This window comes from Cornus florida, unplaced genomic scaffold (genome assembly GCF_030987335.1).
Source record: "Cornus florida cultivar Cherokee Brave unplaced genomic scaffold, ASM3098733v1 CherokeeBrave_3.0.0_Hap2_Chr06, whole genome shotgun sequence".
NCBI lineage: Eukaryota > Viridiplantae > Streptophyta > Magnoliopsida > Cornales > Cornaceae > Cornus > Cornus florida.
In genome coordinates this window covers 103,391,944-103,413,353 of record NW_026775576.1, presented here as the reverse complement: position 1 = coordinate 103,413,353, position 21,410 = coordinate 103,391,944, and the positions used below count along the sequence as shown (strand labels likewise).

At 35.3% G+C, this 21,410-nt stretch overlaps 2 protein-coding genes across 3 annotated transcripts; both read left to right on the top strand.

The window, feature by feature from the left end:
• Positions 1 to 3,179: 3,179 nt before the first annotated feature.
• On the top strand, positions 3,180 to 8,079 carry LOC132313525 (F-box protein At2g26850-like). Of its 2 annotated transcripts, none has more exons than XM_059812321.1 (5): positions 3,180 to 4,775; positions 4,926 to 5,011; positions 5,328 to 5,500; positions 5,771 to 5,845; positions 7,546 to 8,079. In XM_059812321.1, the coding sequence occupies exons 1-5, from the start codon at positions 4,146 to 4,148 to the stop codon at positions 7,731 to 7,733; spliced, it is 1,152 nt and encodes a 383-aa protein (XP_059668304.1). In that variant the 5' UTR covers positions 3,180 to 4,145; the 3' UTR covers positions 7,734 to 8,079. The 2 variants fall into 2 exon arrangements, with proteins under 2 accessions (XP_059668304.1, XP_059668305.1); XM_059812322.1 differs by having other exon boundaries at positions 3,181 to 4,775; positions 4,932 to 5,011.
• A 1,687-nt stretch (positions 8,080 to 9,766) lies between these two features.
• LOC132313524 (rhomboid-like protein 20) lies at positions 9,767 to 20,626 on the top strand. Its single transcript, XM_059812320.1, has 8 exons — positions 9,767 to 9,933; positions 10,038 to 10,138; positions 12,962 to 13,102; positions 15,006 to 15,072; positions 16,366 to 16,517; positions 17,800 to 17,901; positions 19,020 to 19,145; positions 19,971 to 20,626. The coding sequence occupies exons 1-8, from the start codon at positions 9,909 to 9,911 to the stop codon at positions 20,136 to 20,138; spliced, it is 882 nt and encodes a 293-aa protein (XP_059668303.1). The 5' UTR covers positions 9,767 to 9,908; the 3' UTR covers positions 20,139 to 20,626.
• Positions 20,627 to 21,410: the final 784 nt, after the last annotated feature.

Genomic DNA, 21,410 nt, shown 5'->3' with positions numbered 1-21,410 from the left:
TAAAAAAAAAAGAATAAAAAAATTGTTTGTATAAGTCCTGAAATCCAACAACCCTAGTTGTTTGTTGGTCTCATAAAAAACTAAAGGAGGAAGAAAAGGAAAGGAACTAAAATAGGAATTCAAGAAGGAAATCCATGATATCTCTAACTACACACAAAATGAATCTTAATATTAATTATTTTTAGGATTGTAAGTTTGTAACTTAGTAATATTTATCCGCCACTAAAGCCCGAGTGTTCAAGTTCCATAGAAACAACGTCTCCCTTCCTATAGAAGTAGCATTTAAAAAAAAAACTAGGAATTGGGGTGCCTCAAGATTTTTTTTGGAATGCCATTAGTTAGATAGTGCTTAGTAATACACGCGCGTGTTAAAGTGATGCTGAGCCTCCTTAAGAATTGAAATGCTTTCTTTTGGAGTTTTGGGACTTTTATGTTCCATGGTGGATTCCATGCAGATATGTTGACATCACACATTATTTTTCAACCTAATAATGGTGGGACTCTTAGATCAGACTAATGCTTATCGATGACTTCTATCTTTCAGAAACCATATACTACGTATATATACTAACAAGAAGAGCATCAAAGATTTGGAGGATCAAATCTAAATGTCTCCTTAAAACATGATTCCATTATAATTAAGATTCCGTCTCCTCCTTCCAACCACTATCTTGCATCATATAATTCACAAAATAAAATTGAAAATGATAATAATAATAATAATAATAATAATAATTCTTTTTGCACCAGTAAGAAAAGGACATTTGCTCATATTTGACAAATGTGATAGCTAGGCTAGAGCATTAATTAGATCTTCTAATGTTACTTTCAGAGTCATACGCTTGTCAGAAGTTTCTTTAGAAATTTAAGTGAGAATGATTTCACTGAGGGGCAGCCCATATGTGATATGACAGAGCAACTTCTAACATGACCAAGAGCGAGTAACCCACCAAATTAATTCAAAATGCTGACCCATATCGTACTTTGTGGGTCACTTGAAGACCCTACAACGCAATAACCAGAACACTCTAGATCTAGATGTACAGTGGAGGCAATGGTCTCCATTCATGCATGACCACCACACTTGACTAGTTCAAACTTGAAAGTAAAGAGAATAAATTAGGGTTATAATGTAATGGTATTTTTTTTCTTTTTTCTTTTAAGGTAAAAAATTGAGGATTTTAAGTCTATTTACAGGTAAAGTAGCGTATGAATAAGTTTCTTGTTAAGTTAGAAAGAAATAAAAAAAATTTATTTTACTTTATGTTAATTTTAATTTTTTAATCCTTAACAAAAAATACACTATAGAAATTTGATTCTTTAACCTTCTACTTTGGAAAGCGAGTAACACCATTGAGCTAATGTAACCCCTGGTAAGGGGAATAGGAAGAACAAGGAGAAGGAATGGAAGGACTTATTCATAAAAAGAAAAGCCAAATTTTGAGGGAAAAAAATAGTTAAAAGAGAAGGGTCCCTTTTTCATCTAATTTTGTACCCAAACCAGAGGCTGACATCCTCCTTCCTCTTTCTATCTCCTTCCCTTATTTTAGCTCCTTTTTTTCTTCCCAAGTAATTCTTCCCTCCACAAATTTTTTTTTTTCCCTCCAAAGAATTGAAAGCAAAAAAGCATACTAAGAGTCAAATTAAAAGGTCATTAGGTAGTGTTATTTCCGTTGATCGAGATTGTTGAGGGGTGAATTATGTTGATGACCGCGTCATGATAGCTGTTTAGGTGTCGCCACTTCTGCAAAATAGGCACAACTGGACACCGCTCACCTGGCGTGCCCATAATAAGAATAGGTATCCTCGAACTACCTATTCAATAATTGGACTTGCTGGCCAAGGAAGGAGTTGCTACTCTTCCTCTACTGTGGACGTGCCCCGCTCCAGTCGGATGGGCTCCTCCCCCCTTGCTCGCTCAAGGTTGTTTTCTGAAAGGAGCAACCTCGGCTAACCTGCTTTACGAATCTCCCCTTTTGGCCATTGGGGACCTCGGACTATAAAATTGGGATTAAGCTCTGCGAGGTCATGAAGGCAGGACCTCGAGGAGGGCCTTCTCCCTCTGGAATTCGAGAATCTGAGGACATGTGGATAGGTGGCTGAGCTCCAAGGGATCACCTCAGCCCGAGGCCAACACAAGGGAGAAAGGATACTCGGTACCCAAGCTCGAGTAAAGAAAGATAAAGAACACATTAATTACGAAAGATGTTTGATAAAATCCATATTAATTAAGTAGCACCATTACCTCTTTTGACTGGGGGGCAAATCATTGCGGCCCATCCATCAATGTCTCATCCGTCAGAAGGAAAGACCCTCAAACCCTTGGGTAAGAGCGAACTCACCCAAACGACTCAAAGACATTGACCGATGAGGTAAACACTATAAATAAGGGTGTTAATCAGCCTTTAAAATAATAATTACCACATTAATAGCTATTTACGGACAAGCTCGAGCTCACACAATACTGAGGTCGGCCTTCTCTTTCTTAGTCTTTGTATTCATAGAATTCTTTGTATTGTTTGAATCTCCACTTATATACTGATGTCAAAATTCTTAACTTACGTGAAACGATTCTCTTATCCAACCCACGAACTACCCAACAAATTAGATACAAACATAACTCTAAAGATTTTGAACATTTTACCTAGTCCACCAAGCCATTGACGTACTAGAAGTCTAAAAACTAAAGTTAGCAATAGCATCATGATGGGATAGTTAAGTCTTATTTATTCTGGACGCGGAAAACTCATCATGGAAGGTGGCACATTGAAATCATCGTTGAGAAACACGGTGAAAGGTCGGCAGTCTCCGTCAATGTTTTTATGACAAACAATGTAACTCATTAATTGACCTTTACCTATCCTTTTATTATGAGAAAATAATTTTAAAACGGATGAGTTATAATAAAGTGATAGACCAAATAACTTTAATTGGTTATATATACAAATTATAAGGACAAATGTTTTTTTGATAGCCCAATGAATCAATACTTTTAATGAATTTTAACAGATCAGCTCTCGACTTTTTATATTTACCAAAGGAAAATGACTTTCATTTTTTTGTATGTTACAAATTTAACCAATTAATAATGTTTGATCAAGTAATTCTCTTAAACAGTTTGGGCGTAAGTATTAGTGGTCTTTATTATATATGAAAGTCACAACTCCTCTGGCTTGTGTGGTGAAATCGCTTGCCATCTTTCATGGTGTGACCTGTGGTCTGTCTGACTTGTGAGGGGCTGGTACAGTTTGGTGGATGTTAGGCATAAATCAGATGGCCTTCCATGACGGTCTTGTGCCTTCAACTTTAAAACTTGACACCCGCCCAAAAACCCATCAACCAAATAGCACTCCTTTCTAATTCTCTTCTCAAAAGCCCACTTTAAGTTCATCCTCATCTTCATCAATCTACAACTTTCTTCTGCCAATTTTATTGTTCTTTTGGTAATCATGGCAATCATGTACAAAATGGTCATTTTCTTCTCTAGTTGTATTCTTGGGTGAGAGAGAGTTGGCTGTGATAGAGATCTGTTTTGTCTTTTGATTTCCGCAAAGATTTCAGGTTGTTAAAACCAAAGCTCATAGATTTGGTTCCATGTATCTACACTCATCCACGTGGTACGCACTTTAAAAGTCTCATTTCTGATCAAACATGTTATTTAGATTTTGTTCCTATTTCCAATTCAAATCTTCCAATCTCTAACTTACATCTGTCCATAAGTCACTGTCCGTACAAATTTTGGTTCTTCCTATGCATTGGTGGCAAGTTCACTGTATCTAGATGCTAAGACATTTTTAAGAAGCAGCCTTGGTGTCTGCTCTTTTTTTTCTTTTAAATACGCATGGTTTTCTAGCCACCAGCATTCAAAGCTTGTCGGTTGCAGTGTTTACAGGTGTCCCTCTTTGTAAGTACCCAAAACTCGTGAATTTCACCAATCCTAAACACTTTACATTGCCTCGATGGATAGTTCTTTGTCCTGATTGGAAAACAAATTTTATTTTAGTTTCTTTTGTTTTTATATGTATACACAGTTATCTATAGTTGTAATCGCCATTTCTTAATTTGTTTGCAATTGGTTCCTCGGTTAATCCTCTTCTCTTTTGGAGCATATTCAAACCAGCCCATTTAAAATTTCCCCCAGTCTAATGTTTTTCTTCCTGATCTCCTTTTGCTCTTTCATCCTACTTTCATGGAAGAGTGGGATGAGGTTGTTGTCACTGCCCTGGTTTTGGAGAGAAGTATCAAGTCTTCTTCTGTCGTGGTTCGGAAAAAGTAGATTTGCTATTGATTTCTTTCGAGTTTCCATTGACATTCCATCGATGAACAAGGCTGCTTGTTCAAGAGTGGGAGACTTGGAGGAGAATGAGGAGGCTTCTTGTTTATTGGATTTACCCGAATTGGCCTTGGAATGCATTCTTGAGCGGCTTTCGCCAGCTGAGTTATGTACTATGGCAAGAGTATGCAGCTCTTTGAGAGATGTGTGTACAAGTGATCATTTATGGGAGAAACACATGAAACAAAAATGGGGTAAACTGATTGGTGATGCCGCCTATCGTGAATGGAAATATCACAATGCTACAAGAAAAAGAACAACCCATTTGGATAGCAGAAAGCGTAAGGGTTTGTTAAGGTATATTCCAAGTTTGTGGATTAAGCCAAAATTGAGATGTGTTATTGATCAGGGGAGTTCTTTATCAGTTGATTCGATCATGGATTGGTATCTCTCCCTTGAGAGTGGCCGGTTCTCGTTCCCGGCTCAGGTCTATAACCGCGAGGTAATCAGCTGGAATTAAAGTGGTTGTGAATTTGCAGAATTGTTTATGTTGAGAATTTTTATATTTCACCAAAATTGTTGGTTTTGTGGTGGTTGTGTTGTTTCTATAGCTGTTAAACAGATTACTAATGATGTGTTTCATTCATTTAAGGTGCAGAATGGCCATATCGGGTTTATGTTGTCATGCTATGATGCTGCAATTAGTTATGACTCCTGTACAGACACATTTAGGGCAAGGTATGTAAAGACGTGTTCTTCAAATGGCTTGTTCATTGTTATTGATTGTGAAAATACATATTCTTAATTGTTTAAAATTGTTATTGAACTTTGGAAATGTTTACATTTTGTTTGTCTTTTAGTAAATTTGGATTTCAGTTTTTCAAATTTTCATTTTTTTTCTTGACTTTTCTGTTGTAAATGTTTCCAGTTTTCTGTTGAAAATTTTGAAACGAAACAAGATCGTATTCAGTTAATGCTAAGACAAATTTCAGATGCTTAATAAGATCAGAGATAGAGGTCCTGTATTGAACTTCAAATGCATTTGACATTGTAGGTACTCACCACTTGGGGGGCATACAATAGAGGAGAATGTAGAGTGGAAAAGGCTAAGAGCACCACCTGTTGATACTCCTGCACATGTTCTTCATGTCTCTGATTGCTTAAATGATTTAAAACCCGGAGATCATATTGAGATTCAGTGGAGAAGAAACAAGGAGTTCCCTTACGGTGTGTTTTCTGGAACCCTGTAAAGCATTCTCCATAAGCTTAATTTGAATTCCTTCTTTTAATGAAATAAGGTTTTGTTTACCATCTAGGCCAACCCTGTGTGAAATAGTGGCTTCTTTTGAAACTCCTCTGCCTGAAATTAAATAATTTTTTTCGGGTTTTTATTCCTCTTAAGGAACCAATGGATGCTCTTTGTGTTTGTTCATGGGATTTCCTAATCTTGTGCTTGTAGATAGATGATCATAACCATCTGCGTTAAATGTATTGCAGGTTGGTGGTATGGAGTTGTTGGTCACTTGGATTCGTGCAGTGGCAACATAATTCATTGTCGATGCCATAGTAGTGGTAAGAAGACCATTTTTATTTTTTTGAAGTTCATGTCAACTTACTTTCAGTTCTAGTGTGGGAGATAGATTGGAGGTTTTCCTTTTGTTCTCAATAAAAATAAAAAATAAAAAAATAAATAAAAAAATAAATTGTGGAGCAAAAACAAAATGAATGAAAATCATTCAAATTAATGTTAACACTTAATTTCTGATTATAGAAGCATATAATACCTATCTGAACCTGCACTATGTGATTAGTGTGGTGCACTTTTCCTTGTCAATGCATGACAGATCAACACAGCACCTGCATCCTCAAAATGGTTCAGGCACATGCTGACAAGTTGCCTTCAGTACTTAAAAAATGAGCAAAAGAATAGGCACATTATGTCATAGTTATTACTTTCTACTTCTTTTAATACTTTTAGGCATTGATGCTTAAGCCATACACAATGCTGTTTCTGTCATGGTTAGCATATTTGTACTTGATTATCCCACATTGTTTCTTTTATGTTCCTTCCACACACACACAAAGCCCGAATGCATACATAAATGTATATGTGTATGTACATGTCTGCTTGTGTATTTCTTTATGAATACATACCTATCCTCTGTGTCTAGATTTTGAAGAGATGCCATGAGTGACAATGTCTATGTCAATGCAAGTCATCTATTTCCATACAGAAACATATAAATTGAATTGAGTGTTCAAATGAAATGTCTAGGGTGAGAGTTCTGTTAATGTAGTTCTTTGTTTTTTTTTGGCTCACAGTATTAATTTTATGCATGCCGAGGCTTTGAAATTCAAGCAATTTTTTTTTTAAAAAAAAAAGAAAGAAAAAAAGAACAAGATACTTCCAAACCTTCTATAATTAATTCTACTCCTAGAGAGATTGATCATGAAAATTTATAGTACATTTTCTTATAACCCATGTGACCAAAAAGAACAAAAGGCTCTATTAGAGCAGTAAAAAAACTGCAGTTTAGTATAGTTACTGCACAGATACTATTGCTGTGTCCACATGAAAATGAATTCTCTGGAGTGATGAAAAGGGCAAAAAGTAAAGCTTCTGTCTTACATAAGGTACATGCCTATATAGATGGTTTTGTCTCTGACTTTGTCAACCATCCAGACTTCCAAATCAACTACATTTGTTTTAGTAGATTGAAGGTTAGCCCGCAGACAACATTCCAAAACCTAAGCTTACTTACAATTGATCCCTGTACTTACTCATTTTAGCTGACTCTTTCATAGGAATTTTGTTATGCTCTGGATGTGTTAAAACTTTTGTTTGAATTGTAGTTGTCTGATTGTCTACACAGGGCATCTGGCACAGTGTGTGTTGCCCTGAATCTATCGGTGCTATTTAATATTTATGATCTCCTAGACAATCCTTGTTTTGTATCTCTCAGTAGCATCAATTTGGGGTATCAAAATGTCTTATGGAAGTAGAGCCTTAAGGAGAGGGGTCACGAGTGCATTATGTTGCCAAGACAAAAGTTTCCCCTTCATCTTCTTAGAATTTGTAGTGTGCAGATTGTCTTCTGTAGCAGTAGAATTAGCCCATTTCCTTATACATCTCTTATATTTCAAAAAACTGCCACATTTTAAAATTTTGTTGGTCGTACTGATAGTTATCCAACCTTATGAAAACATTTTAAGTAGAAACATAGTTTACTGCAGTGTTAGTTATGATTCTCACAATAAACTGATGCTGACAGACACGGTGATACTGGAGTTCAAGCAGTACACCCCTGCCTCGCGATGGAGTCTGGCAGTGATAAACAGGAAGGACCACCGAGAAGTAGGCAATGAAGTGGATGGCTTTTATGGAGGCATCAGAAAGCTATACCGCGAGGAGGACATCTCAATGTGGCTGCACCTACAGCCACTCTCCGTCTTGGAATAAAATGCACACAGCATTCTACTAACACTCATTACTCATCTGTAATGAACCCTATAGCCAACCCCAAGTCTTGGAATAGTATGCTGCAGCTTGCACACAGCATTCCACTAACACTCATGACTCATCTGTATTGAACCACAAGCTTCTCTTTTTTGTTTTTTCTTTTTTTCTCTTCAAAATTCGAAAGAAATGTTTGATCATACAACTGTACAAGCAGTTTTTTAAGACACCATGGTTAGGCTTTCGCTTTGTTCTATAGATAGGGAGGCCTGACCGATGCAGAGAGGATGTACCACTGTATGATGATATCCAAGTTTATGATGAAAAATGCTAATATAGTTTTGTTGAAGTTTCAGATAACTAATTCTCCTGTTTATGTTTGGCATTGTTTAAGAAGCTATATCTATATGTTTCTTCATCAGAATTTGAGAGCATTTTAACTTTTTCTGGAAATTTGTGATTTCAACTGATATTACAAATGATTTTGTTATCCTTGTTTGTTATATCAAATTAAACAACTAGAATTCACTTTGTTTTCTTGAGATTTCTGATTTTTCTATAGATTCCATTCTATATTTAGTGATCCTGTAATGAAACAAAATATTTGATCGTGTAACAAGAATTAATACCAACTATGGGAAGATAAAAATATTCATATATGTTAGAAGAGTACCAAACTTAGAATTCCAAGTTACAACACAATGAATCTAAACCAAAAAAAAAATAATTAGGAAGAGTTGTCACAGTGGCAAAAGGGAGGTGAGTAAAACCAAGCTTTTTATTTTTGAAAACTTAGGCTTTGAAAAAATCCGTCTTCGCGTAGAATTCACCTGTATTCGTGTAAAATTATTTTGCATGTATAGCCTTCTCTGTATTTATCTAGTTTATATATGGTCTTATCTCCATTCATTCATGTAAAGTTACTCATGTACTTATTTGGACTTTGTAACTCACAATAAACACTCAATTCTTATTATAAACAAATCAAAATCTTTATAATATCTAATTTATGCACATAAAGTAAAAAGGAAAAAAAGAAGACGCTCTGAATTAAACACCAAATAGAATCGTACAATAGTTTTGATTTTTGGTATATTCTCAATTCACATGTCAACTCACAGCAATGTAATTTAATCCACTAATTAGACAAGATTCTAATCAAGTCCATTTCACAATTAAAGCTATCAAAACTTGTTCAGAAACGGTCCACCAGTAAATTATTTTTTTAATCTCTCCAACCAAGAATAATGCATGCAGCATAATAGGTAAACAATATTGGGCTTTTGAAGCCTTGTTTATGATAAACTTGCTTCTAAATTCTTCAAGGGTCACTTTCTTTTTATTCAACACTTAGGTGACCATTCAAGTTTGATAAGATGGTAGGCAATACTTAAAACAATTCAATTTTTTGAAGTCACACAAACCTACCACCCTAGATTTAGGAGAACCACCCTAAACTTGAATGTGATTTAAAGTGAAAATGTCGTGTTTTAATTTAAATCAATATCTCAAAGAGTACGTATTTAGATATAATTCCTCATCTTTAAGTGTGGTTCTCGTGAATGTAAATTTTTTAAAAAATTACTAACTTATGTATTTAAAAAGTTTAAATTATCAAAGATGATGTAATTTTAATATTTAAATTTTTTTATATTTTTGTTATGACTTAGTATGTTTCCGTCTCACCTTAACACCTTCTTTATTATGGGAGAAAATTTTCAAATTTATAATTATGCCATTTCTTTTTATTTCGGTAAAATAAAAATGGTTTACTTATAGTTTTTTTATAAGATTACCAACTATAGTCCTTAATAAACTTTTTTAAATATTCGAACAAATTATTAAATAAATATTAATGTGAGAAAATTAATTTAAATTTGTTATTTGATTTAATATAAATACGGACATTTTAAATGAGTAATAATATTTTATTATAAATTTCATGCTATTTAAACCAAAAAAATTTCCACCTTATTTACTTTAATTTTTTACCGCCTGCCTTTTCTTCTGACTAAACTGACAGACGAGTCTCCGAGAGAATACAAAATGATTTAAACGAAGGAAGAAGAAGAAGAAGAAGAAAGTGAGACGATAGAGGAGAAAAGGGGAAAGTAAGAGGGGGAGAGAGAGAAATACCGAGGCACAGAGGAGAGAGAAGGTCGTTGGTTTACTTCGAAGATGATCGGTGGTCCGTCTGGTTTCAGTACGTAATCTACTACAATTTGCAAACCCTACCTTTATTTTCATTTTATTTCGTTGGTGATGTATGTGTAATTCTCTATCTGTCTTGTTTTGATCTTGTCATAGACAATGCTCCAGTCACAAGAACATTTGTTATTGCTTGTGCCCTCTTCACGATCGTCTTTGGGATCCAAGGTCGTTCAAGCAAGCTTGGGCTATCATATCAGGTATGCCCTTTCTGGGTATTTTTGCTTGTATCGATTTCTCCGTTGCTCATATGTCTATTTTGGTGTTTTTTCATGTAAATATTGATTTTCTTCTTCTCAATATGTATATGCAAGTGTTCTTGGTTGGTTGAATGAAACTCTCACACCCACTTGTTCATTTCTTTTTATTTGATATTTATACGGGATTTTATTGTGGGTTTCATGACTTTGGTTTTCTATGTATAGGGTTTAAATTTATAACCTATATATATACATGTACACAAATAATTCGATGATTCCTTTTCTATATCAATGCCAACTCTTTCAATAAAAACCTTATATACTTTCGTTTCAAACTTTGTTTATAAGCTTTAGTATGATTTTTCTTAATATTTTTATTTTTTTATTCTAAAATGATTTTATATAAACCTTTAATTTGTTTCTTTCTTAGAATTATATATTTTTTATGGAAAAAAAAATGAAGGTGGGTTTGCCCAGACCCTCCCCCAGATCCGCAATGCGGGAGCCCCATGCACGGGTTCCCCCCCCCCCCCCCAACTTTATTTGTAAATCATTGGTGCATCTAAGATGTGTTGGATATGTGCTCTTTATACAATATTTATTGCTTCTGGGGATGATGTGTTTGTTGACAAAATGGATTAAGCTAAAGTATGCGGTTGAGGCTGCAAACTAATATGTGATTATTCTTTTCGCCCTTTACCATCATTTAACACATTTGAATTAATCAGTCGTTACATTTATTGAGTTTTACTCGGAATTTTTTTTGTTTTGCACAAAGAAGGGGGGGAAAAGGGATTAAGATTACATATAAAATCATTTAAAAAATCATAAATGTTCAGTGGGGACAGCTGGCTATTCACCTTGTGTGGCTCCACCATTGCCTCTGGCATCTTCCCTTTCTCTTGATTTCCTCCTATAGCTGTTGCCCTCCTCTTCTTCTTCCTTCTTCTTCCTTCTTCTTCTATGTTTTCTTCTTTGCTTGCTGTCTTGTGCTCCTCTTCTACTTATTCTCCATGGACACTCTTCTTCCTTCGAAGGTGTTTCTGCTGCTTTAGAGCCTACAACTGCTCTAGTGGCTTTGCAAAGTGTCAATGCGGTGCTTGAGCAAAATCAAGCCAAGGATGATAATATCTCAAGGATGATAATATCTCCTGTGCTATCATTCCTTATTCCGGAGAGCATGTCTGTCTTGGGTTTAGGGTGAATTCTTTCCCGATGAAGCTTTAGCTTTGGAATCTTAGTTTGGTGAGCTCAGTTCTGACAGTCCCTTCATCGCAATGGAAGCTCGTCTCCTTCTGCAAGAGGTGGGTGAAATAATGGAAGAGGGGGCAGATCTGCCCATGTTCTTGCTCAAAAACCTTCTCAGAGTGTGGTGTCGCGTGATGCTCAAATGCTGCCAAAGGCAGTGGACATTCCCTCTATGGCAAAAACGAAAGTCATGTTCGTCAATGTATTGATGTGGCCTTTTGGGCCAAACAAGACCTCGACACCTGTCCCCAGGCAACAAGCGAGCCAAAAGTTGAAAATTCAGGATTAATAAGATAACAAGCAGTTTACATCTACACGAAACTCTGGGAATATGCATATGCATCTTCAAGATGTGAGCTAAGCTACGTTGCATGGACTCGAGTACGGGTGTCGGACATGGGTATGTATCCATGTGTCGGACACGGGTATATATCCATGTGTTGGACATGTCAAATCTCCAAACAAAAGGACATACGGACACGGCTAAATATGCATTTTATTAATTATTTTATTTTATTTTCTAGAGTAAAGTAATGTTTTTATCTAATATAATGTTCAATATAAGCATTTAACTCCTTTAAAGTAATAATATAATGTAATTGAATGATTGGATATGTTTTTTAAGTACATGTCTAACCGAAAGTGTCGGACACATATCCCATTCCCATGTCCGAGAGATATGTGTCTAATACGGGTACTTCACTACTTTTGAAGAGTCCATATAATAGAGGAGCTAAGTGAACCGAATGTTTATTCTTTTGTTCTATTGATCTGCAATTTATTTTTAAAATAACCGAAAGACAGAAAGAAACTAATAATGATGTTTCATTAAAAAATTAACCAAGTCATTTTTGAATAATTATCAATAAGAGTAACAAATTATGGAAAGTTTGATACACTTTTTTGTTGGGCTGGGTGTTGAATGATAGTAAATTTTTTTTGATAAGTGGTGCTGAATGTTAGTATGAAATTCAAATTTTTTTTTTTTCATTGGCAATATGAATTCATTCAAAAGGCAAAGACTGACAACTATTATTGTCATATAATTAATATGACTTTCATTATTATTAAAACTTGAGAGAATGGATAGAGGGCTTCTAGCTGCTGTCCTTTCTTGTTTCTTCTTCTTCTTGCCCAACCAACTTTATGAGAAACCTTTCTTATACAACCACTAAGGTACCAGCCTGATTCTGATAAAGAAACCATGCCCGCTCAACTTTATCAAAAACCTTTCTGACACAGCAACCACGTTACCAGCCCAATTCTTATGCAGAAGCCATACCCAGTCAGTCAACTTTAAGCTTTTCCCTTAATGCTGCGTATATCATGGAGAAAAGTTATATTTTTCAGTAATATTGAGTAGTACTCATCTTACAATTCTGCCAAGGCACATGCTAGAAGTCTCTTCCGTTGAACCTAATGAAGTTAAAAAAAGGGAAGTGGAAGCTAATCGTTTGATGTGAATACAAATTTGAAGTCAAAATCTCATGAAGTCACCATCATATACAAAATTTGAGCTCTACAAGTTACATTTGTGATGCCTCCTAACCTATATGATTGTCCTTTTTGTAACAGGATATTTTCATAAAGCTTCGACTTTGGAAGTTAATCGCGTCTGTCTTTGCGTTTTCATCTACACCAGAACTGATGTTTGGACTATATCTGCTGTACTACTTCCGTGTATTTGAGAGACAGATAGGTTCCAACAAATACTCAGTAAGTACCTTATTCAATCAAAACCTCTTATGGACTATATCTGTTGATGAAATTATTTAGGATGTAGGGTCCCAAGTAGTTATTTCATTACTCTAGTCTTTTTTTCCCTCAGAATATCCTGTGTTTCATTTAAAGCTAGTGGGATATGTCGAAAAAAGAAAGCAAGAAAAATTATTAGAAATTATTATTATAGTAGTATTATATCCTTACTAGAAAGCGTTAATGAGTATAGGTGAGGTACTCCCGAATGTGCTTGATTATCAATGTGTTTCCAAGAAGAGGTCTAATTTTTTTTTTTTTTTGGGAAAAAAAAATTATTGAGAAAGATCAAGAGCAAGGGCAGTACTTCAAAATTGTTGTCATATTGACAAAATATCCAAGGCACTACTGTTATGGTGACTATATCTAGCATTTAAAATCTAGTAAGCTTGAGAATCTGATTATAATTGCTTTCTACTGGTTTATATCCCTTCAGTTTTTAAATGTCTTATGCGGGATCAACAAAACCTTTGATGTGGGTTGTCCGACTGCTGGATTGTTTCATATTTGTAAAATTAATGACTGGTGAAGTTAATATCTTGTCAGAATTGATAACATATTTGTCTTTTAAGAGAATGAGAGTTGGGTTTCTTTTTTTTTTTTCTTTTTTTCTTTTTTTTTTTAAATAATAATAAACCATGATTTGCAATATTTGAGCAAAGTTTGTAGTGGCATTTTGGAGGCAGTCGTAGGAGAGTCATTGCAACGAAGTTTTATAAGATTTGATAATTAGATTTGGTTGGATGGGACCCTGGTTAGACTATTATAACTGTTTTTTTTACTAAGCACATGTGTTACATGGAATCAGGTTTACAATGGCAATCATTGAGTTTTCAATGTCCTGCTCTTACTCATCTGGACAAGATTATAAGTTTAAATAATGTGCTGGTCGAAATTTTCCTGCTGTATGTTAAGATTGAATCTATACTTTGATCCCCAAGACCCCTGCTCTCCCTTCTTGGCAGTACCATTATGTTTCTAGCTTGCTGATTCGCTGAATGATCTGTTGATTATTTGAAAAGATTAACGAAGTATATCTTAATATATAAATATGATGAAAATAATAAGTTGTTTTGCTCAATGTTGATTATACAAGAGAGATAAAAAAAAAAAAAAAAAGTAAGCATCTTGGACAGGTTCCCAGTATCAAGTGATGCTAAGTGATTGCTCTTAATAATTTCAAGTTTCATGTTTGAAAATGTCATTATCATGCATGGTGCCTACTGATTATTTGTCAATGTTACCATTGTCAAATTTCATTCCAACTGTTTTAAGTGAAATTGCACGGGTTTTGCTCTACTAGTTAGTTTGTATGGATTTATTATAGAATTTTTCGCTGTCTTCTAACTTCACTACCCACCATCTTGGCTTGACTACATTACAGACAAGTGTTGAATATTTGACTGAGTGACTATTGATTGTTTTGTCTTTATATTATTGGCATGTGTTATCTTAATTTTTAATTTCCTTAACCACTTTGCTTTATCTTGTTGCTTTTGGTATGCCTTCAAATTAGTTTTACATGGATAATTTTTTTCATTGAGATGTGAATTAATGTATATGAGGTATTTGATGAGTAATTGACATTAGTCTGTTGTATTTTTTAGTTCTTTTACCCTTAATAATTTAAACAAAAATAAAAAAACAAATGATCACTCCACAGATCCAGGACGAACCTTGCGTTCTTCCTGCAGGGATGACGAGATACCAGTGACGGACCCAGAAAATTATGTGAGAGGAGCGACCTTTAACAACAAGATATATATATTTAAAATTAAAAAAAGAAAAAAAAAGTGGGAGGCCGTAGCTCTCACTTTTCCTACTGAATGTTTCAACTTTCTAACATCAGCTTCCTGTTGTTCAGGTGTTCATCTTATTCTCTGCTATCATGTCTCTACTGTTTGAGGTCATTGCCCTAGCTCTCCTTAAAGGTATCTGATGTTCATTAGAGTATCATATGGTGGTTTTTTGGTATCTTGATAGCATGATTAGCATGTGGCTTCTCTTTTATCATTTTGTTTCCAATTTGTTTTTTTAGCTCTTGTTTACCCTTGTTATCCTCTTTGTGGCAGTTGCCATTTGCTGAAAATCTGTAGTTTTATCGTAAGAGGAATATTTTCACCTCAATAATTGGTAAAAATATCAAATATGTGTAATTATTGCGTGATTCATTGCCTAACCAGAACTTTTTTGTCATTACTTCCACCCATTTCTATGCAGAAAGTATCTATCATATAAGTGCTACTAAAAAGGACCATTTTTCCTTTGGAAAGAAGTTTTACCTTTTACTGTGTGTGTGGAAGGAGAAATAAAGATGAGTACAAGTCAAAGAAGGGACAGAGAAGTGTTACTACAAAAAGTATTTTAAGAGGTTCAATTGAGCTTTAAGTAGAGGAAGAATTAAATGCATTAAGAACTGTTACAAACAAGCATAAGCAATGTACTTTTGAGTAACATAATGTTTTCTTGGAAGGTCTGGGCCAATTGAAATGCTTTCTTTTTTGAGAGGCAACCCGGCATTAGGGAAGGAATATTTCATCTGGCCATAATTTCTCGAAGAAGTTATGGCATCGAAGCGAAAGCATTCCCCGCTTCCTAGAGAAACCTCGAATCAAGGGTTTCAACTATCCTACAACGAGGAATTGGATGGGATCAGTGGTGCTGAGGTTGGCCATGTAGGGGAGGAAACCTTGGAATGGATAATGACAAACTCTTGAGAGCTAACTAAAGGGATGGAGTTATATTATGAAGGGCATGAGGAGGAGGCAAAAAGGTTATTTGAGACAATGCACTTGAGCTAGAAAACTAGGGTGAGGGAGTGAATGATGGAAAAGAAGGAGCCCAACTCTCAAGTGCTGGATGAAAATGGCTCTGATAGCACTTGCTTACCTCCTTCCATTGACATATGTGTTATTAGAAATGATGGTCCTATTTCTGCTCTACATTTTGTTAACTGTAACCATGTTGAATTTTTATAAATACCAAAAACAATAAAGTGGATACAAAGTAAGCCAGAGTGGAATTAAGGGCACAATTTAAAGATTTAAGTTATTGACATCGACGTTTGTTAGATTGCTATTACCATGCTTCTTTTTGTTCGTAGTTCAAATATTTTCTTTTGCAGTCTGTTTCATCATTTTAGTATTTTTAACATAATTCTTGTGTGCAAGGTGCTTATATTTAAACAACAAAGCTCATTTAATCTTATTATCTTAATTTTGCAGATCCCTTATTGAATACGCTCACCTCTGGTCCCTATGGTCTTATTTTTTCTTCATTCATACCTTTTTACCTCGATATTCCAGTTTCAACTCGGTTTCGTGTATTTGGCCTTCACTTCTCTGACAAATCTTTCATATATTTAGCTGGTCTTCAGGTAACTCAAATTTTAATGTTGCCATGATTTATTTTCGTATGTTTATATAGTACATGAGCTAATTCAAATGCCCCCACCAACTCTTCCACGCTCTTCCAAACTCCTCTAACAAAGTGGTGGGCCTCGAGTCCCTATTTGCTTCTTCAAAACCTAGTTTTGCTGTTATTTGACTCAAACGGGAGTATCAAGGACCATGGCTCCAATCTGATCCAAATGGAAGCTAGAATCTCAACATCCCCAAATTTGAGCAGACTACGTATCCACCTTATGTTGGTTCTCTCTCTGTGCTAACGTGATGAAACCACCTCATCCCTCCATTGCTGAAAGCAGTTTGCAACACCAAAGATGAGTCTACGACTCTGGAGCATAAATCCAATCACTTTTTAGTTCAGCACCAGGTTTATAACAGACTCCAGAGGAAGTCATCAGACCAGGGACATTATCTTGTCGAAGTGCCTCGGTCAGATCATCTCCCGACCGTGATGCCCACTGGGACCTTCCATCTCTGTACGCCCAGATCTGAACTGTGGAAACCTCCGGTACCAGAGAATTAACCTAGTCCACATGCCTAATCCAACATCTTTATTAGAAACTTCAAACTCTTTACTAGATTCAAGCTCCAGTTGAAGGTCACAATCTAACCGCAAGGCTGGGTTGAAACCCTCAATGATATCGTCAGTTTCTGTTAGCTTTGTGACATGCATATAAGATTCTCTCCCCTTACCAGCATCCTTTTTGCCAACACCCTGAAATTTCTGGACGGCACCAGCGTTCTTTGAATATCCTTTACCCTTAAAAGTTTCTGGAATTCAGAAATACACTGCCTTTCTACCATTTATAATTTCCAGATAGAGTAGAGTTCCATACCTCACTGACTGCACATCCTTTCTTCTCCTTTCCACCAGCCTAAACAGATTTTCTGTCTGTGTCCATCTATCCTTCAGATTGAAGCTCTTCCACTCTGACTGAACTATGATCCTCTATCACAGAAACTATCAGTATCACTTAAGTGGGGCTCTAATTCATTAAGGAAATATCCCGAATTAGAGAAGCTCTGAGAAAGATGATGAAGAGTAAAATAGAAAGAGAATAGGACCTGATGGTATAATAACTGGGCCTTTAAATGGATGACAGAGTAGGTTAATGGCTTGTACAGAATATCAAAACTGAATTACATTAGTCAAAGCCCTGAAATATGTATAAATGGACATTGCCCCTTGCTATCACCGCTTCTCCTGCTCGTATTCTTTTTCCATCTTTAACTTGAGTTCTCTTCTTGCAGCTCCTTTTGTCATCCTGGAAAAGATCTATTTTACCAGGGATATGTGGCATCCTTGCTGGTTCTTTGTATCGTTTAAATGTGTTTCGCGTTCGCAGGATGAAGGTTATCTCCTATACTAATTCAATTCTAAATTTGCTAGTCTCCTTACCCGTATCTGCATTTAGACATTTATGTGACTACTTAGTAATCTGTTTTGGTTGTCAAAGCATTCATTTCAAGAATTTTCTAATATACCATCGACTTCCTTTGAAAAAAATAGAGAAGTGTGATATCTCCTGCCTAACTTGAGAGTTTTTTTCTGTCATCTCATAAGAGGTAAATGCATGGTTGAAATCCTACTTGAGGACATGATTGTGTGAGTCCTACTTATCAAAAATGGAATAAACTGAAGTAGAAAATTGTGGGTTTAATTAACCCGTTCCAGTGTCTATTTTTGTGGTTTTTATTCCTCTGTGGATTCTCTATTTGCTTATCAATTGATGTTCATACACAGATGGAACACATTTCATCTGAGCTGCATACCTGAATATGTGATTTAATCACCACTGGACTTGCCACTATCTCATAGTGGATCCACCCCAAGTTGGTAATTTATGTGATTGTTGCTCTGTCTATAATATGGACTGCTAATCTCAGTTATGCTAATCTACCGTTCAGATGACACATAAATATTGAAAAATAAAAAATAAAAAAATTAATGGATTTCATCAGAGCTAGAAAATTATGGAGGAGCGGATAACTCAATGAATAGGAAATATTATATTCTATAAGCCGGCCAGTCGGGACAAGGTATTATCTCTAGCTTGATCTCTTGTACACTGGTGCAAAAGAATATGTTTTTTTAAAAAAACTTGGAACATCTAATAAAATAGGCTGAAGTAGTAAAACAATCGCACAGGAAACATAACTAGAAAATCGTTCCCACCTTTTTTAAAGACAAAAAGCTTCTTAATCTAAACTTCATCTCTCTCTCTCTCTCTCTGTTTATATATTTTTATAAATCACTAATTGCCAAAAAAAAAAAAAAAGTTGCAGTATTATTATAGTTTTTGTTACTCTTTTAATTTTTTTTTTTTTTAATTGCAATACTGCATGCATATCACGTGTGCCCTCTTGGGCCTCTCTTCTAGTGTATTAAAGTGTTCTGTAATGTTACTTTATACGTCTAAAATTAAATATAGTCTAATTTTAGTCGGTGCAACTATATTTCTCGTTGTCAGTTTCCAGATGTTATTGCCTCATTCTTTTTGCGGCTTTGTTGGCCATCCATGGGTAACACACCACCTTCAGCAACAAGTAGAAGTGTTCTGGGAAATGTGCCATCTTATGCAGGTCGCCAAGTGGAGGCAAGTATATTTTATATTCTCTTCACTTTATTATATGTATAGATTTATTTGTGTATATTCAGTTTTCTTTCCCTAGTTTTCCCTTTTTATTTTGTTTCTTTTTTAGCTTATTGGACCTGTCAGACGGTGCATATAATGTTATTTTTCTGTGCAAATGCTATAGTTTGTTGGCTATGAAATATCTTGCCTCTCACATTGAGCAGTAATTGGAAATACTCTTGGTGTTTTCCTCTTTTTGAAGCCATGTCATAGTCTATCCTACCAAATAACCAACTATTCTAGACAAATGTTATTCTGTATTATTCCTTCCACCATACAATTGAAATTTCATGACCCTTTTAAATAGTACAAATATGAATATCATACTAAATCGAAAAAAAAAAGAAGGTTGGATAGCTTTTTGAGTGAGATGGTTAAATGCTCCCCTTGTTTCTCTTGATGCCCTATTCTCTTGTCTCTGGGGGATAATTATATGCTTTGTGTGTGCACCTTCTAGTTTACTTAGTAAATCGAATTTTGAAAACTTCAGATGACAATCATTTGTGCAATCTTCAGATGGTTTTTTCCCTACTGTTTTCCAAACTAATGAATAGCTCATTTTTCCGGGAGCGCTTACAGAATTACGAACAGAAGTAATACCCAATTACAAATTTTAGGAACTCTTTTTCTTGTTCATGCATGTAAATGAATCTTGTACTTGAAATAAAGTTAACCTTTATAATTCTGCTGTAATTATTGAGCGTATTAAATTTTGTCGAGATTGTGATTTTTTTGTCTGCATTAGTAATGCCCTGAAACAAGTATGTTTTCCTTGCTTGGTTTCAGCGAAACTACGCTGCTCCCATGTCTTCTACCACTGAGCCACCGGAGGACTCTATTGCTACGCTAGTTTCAATGGGTTTTGACAGAAACCATGCCAGACAAGCGCTTATGCAGGCCAGAAATGATATGAACACAGCCACTAACATCCTTCTTGAAGCACAGTCTCACTAAGTGAAATGAAAATTCTTGATTTGAAATGTGAAACCTGGATCTGGAATCAAAAGATTGAATCCTATCAATGGCTGGAGATAATTGTGAAACAAATATGTCCATTTTCCAGTACCAGATTGGTCAGTTGCACGCAGGTACGGTCGAGACATTCATGCTATCCATCTTCAGAAGTTTGACTCTCTTCTTTTTGTCTCCAATTGTCTCGGATAGTAAATATCAGTTTCAAGAGCTGCACATTAATACTATCCTTGAAATTAGAGTGTAAGTTGTTTAGACTACATTAACATGCATGTCTTCTTTCACAAGGTTCAGATATATATATATATATATATATATGGTTGTACTTTCAAGCATGCAGGCTCTCGGGCATATTCGTACTGATAAATGTATCCATAACCTTCTCCCTCGAAGTGGATTGTATTTGTTCCCTATTGGGTTCTCCGCGTAAATTTGGTGGATTAATGTGCGACTGATCTAAATTTGCTTTCTGCTCTGCTCACTATTATTGTTTAATGAATTTGTCTTTTAAGAATTTAAATATATGTCAAAGTTAGTTAAAATCTTAAAAATACGTATTTACTTCTCTCCAGGTCTAGTTTGGGACTTTGGTGTACCGACATATCAGAGCCTAGGGTTCCGCACCTCCCTTTAATCCTCTATGTCTTTTTTCCTCTATGTGTTAATGCTTCTACTACTATGTTATATAATTTGGGGTGCATCCGTACCTGTTCAACACTCAATTCAATCGGAACTAAACTGGACCATACCCTTTGGCTAGTTTTTGAGATTTAATTGTTCAGTCTCGATTTCAAGTATAGCAAAAGCATCAGGTTTTGTTCATTAATTATTAGTTAACATCATGATGTAGTCTCGTAAATAAATAGAACCAATCAGGCCACGCATATATACACACACATATAATTAAACTCATCGTCTTGTTCTGTTCTCTCTCGCAGCATTTCCTCTCTGTTTTCTTTTACTTTTTCTTCTTTTCTCTCAACATCTGCAATCCATTGCCATCCCACTCTTAATTTTCTTGTGAATCCTCACTGCCCTTATAAGTATTTTTTACTTGTCTAGCTGGTATATCCTAACGTGAAGGACTTACAACTTCTTTTTCAATGAGCCATGGGTGCATATGTATATATTATGACTTGTGTATGTGTATATCATATAATCATAACTTTGGTGGGACCTCTTAGTCTTTTTTTACCAGGTTATATCAATGAGCCAGTTGTGGATGTGATGATTAGGTTAAAATTTATTACAAAT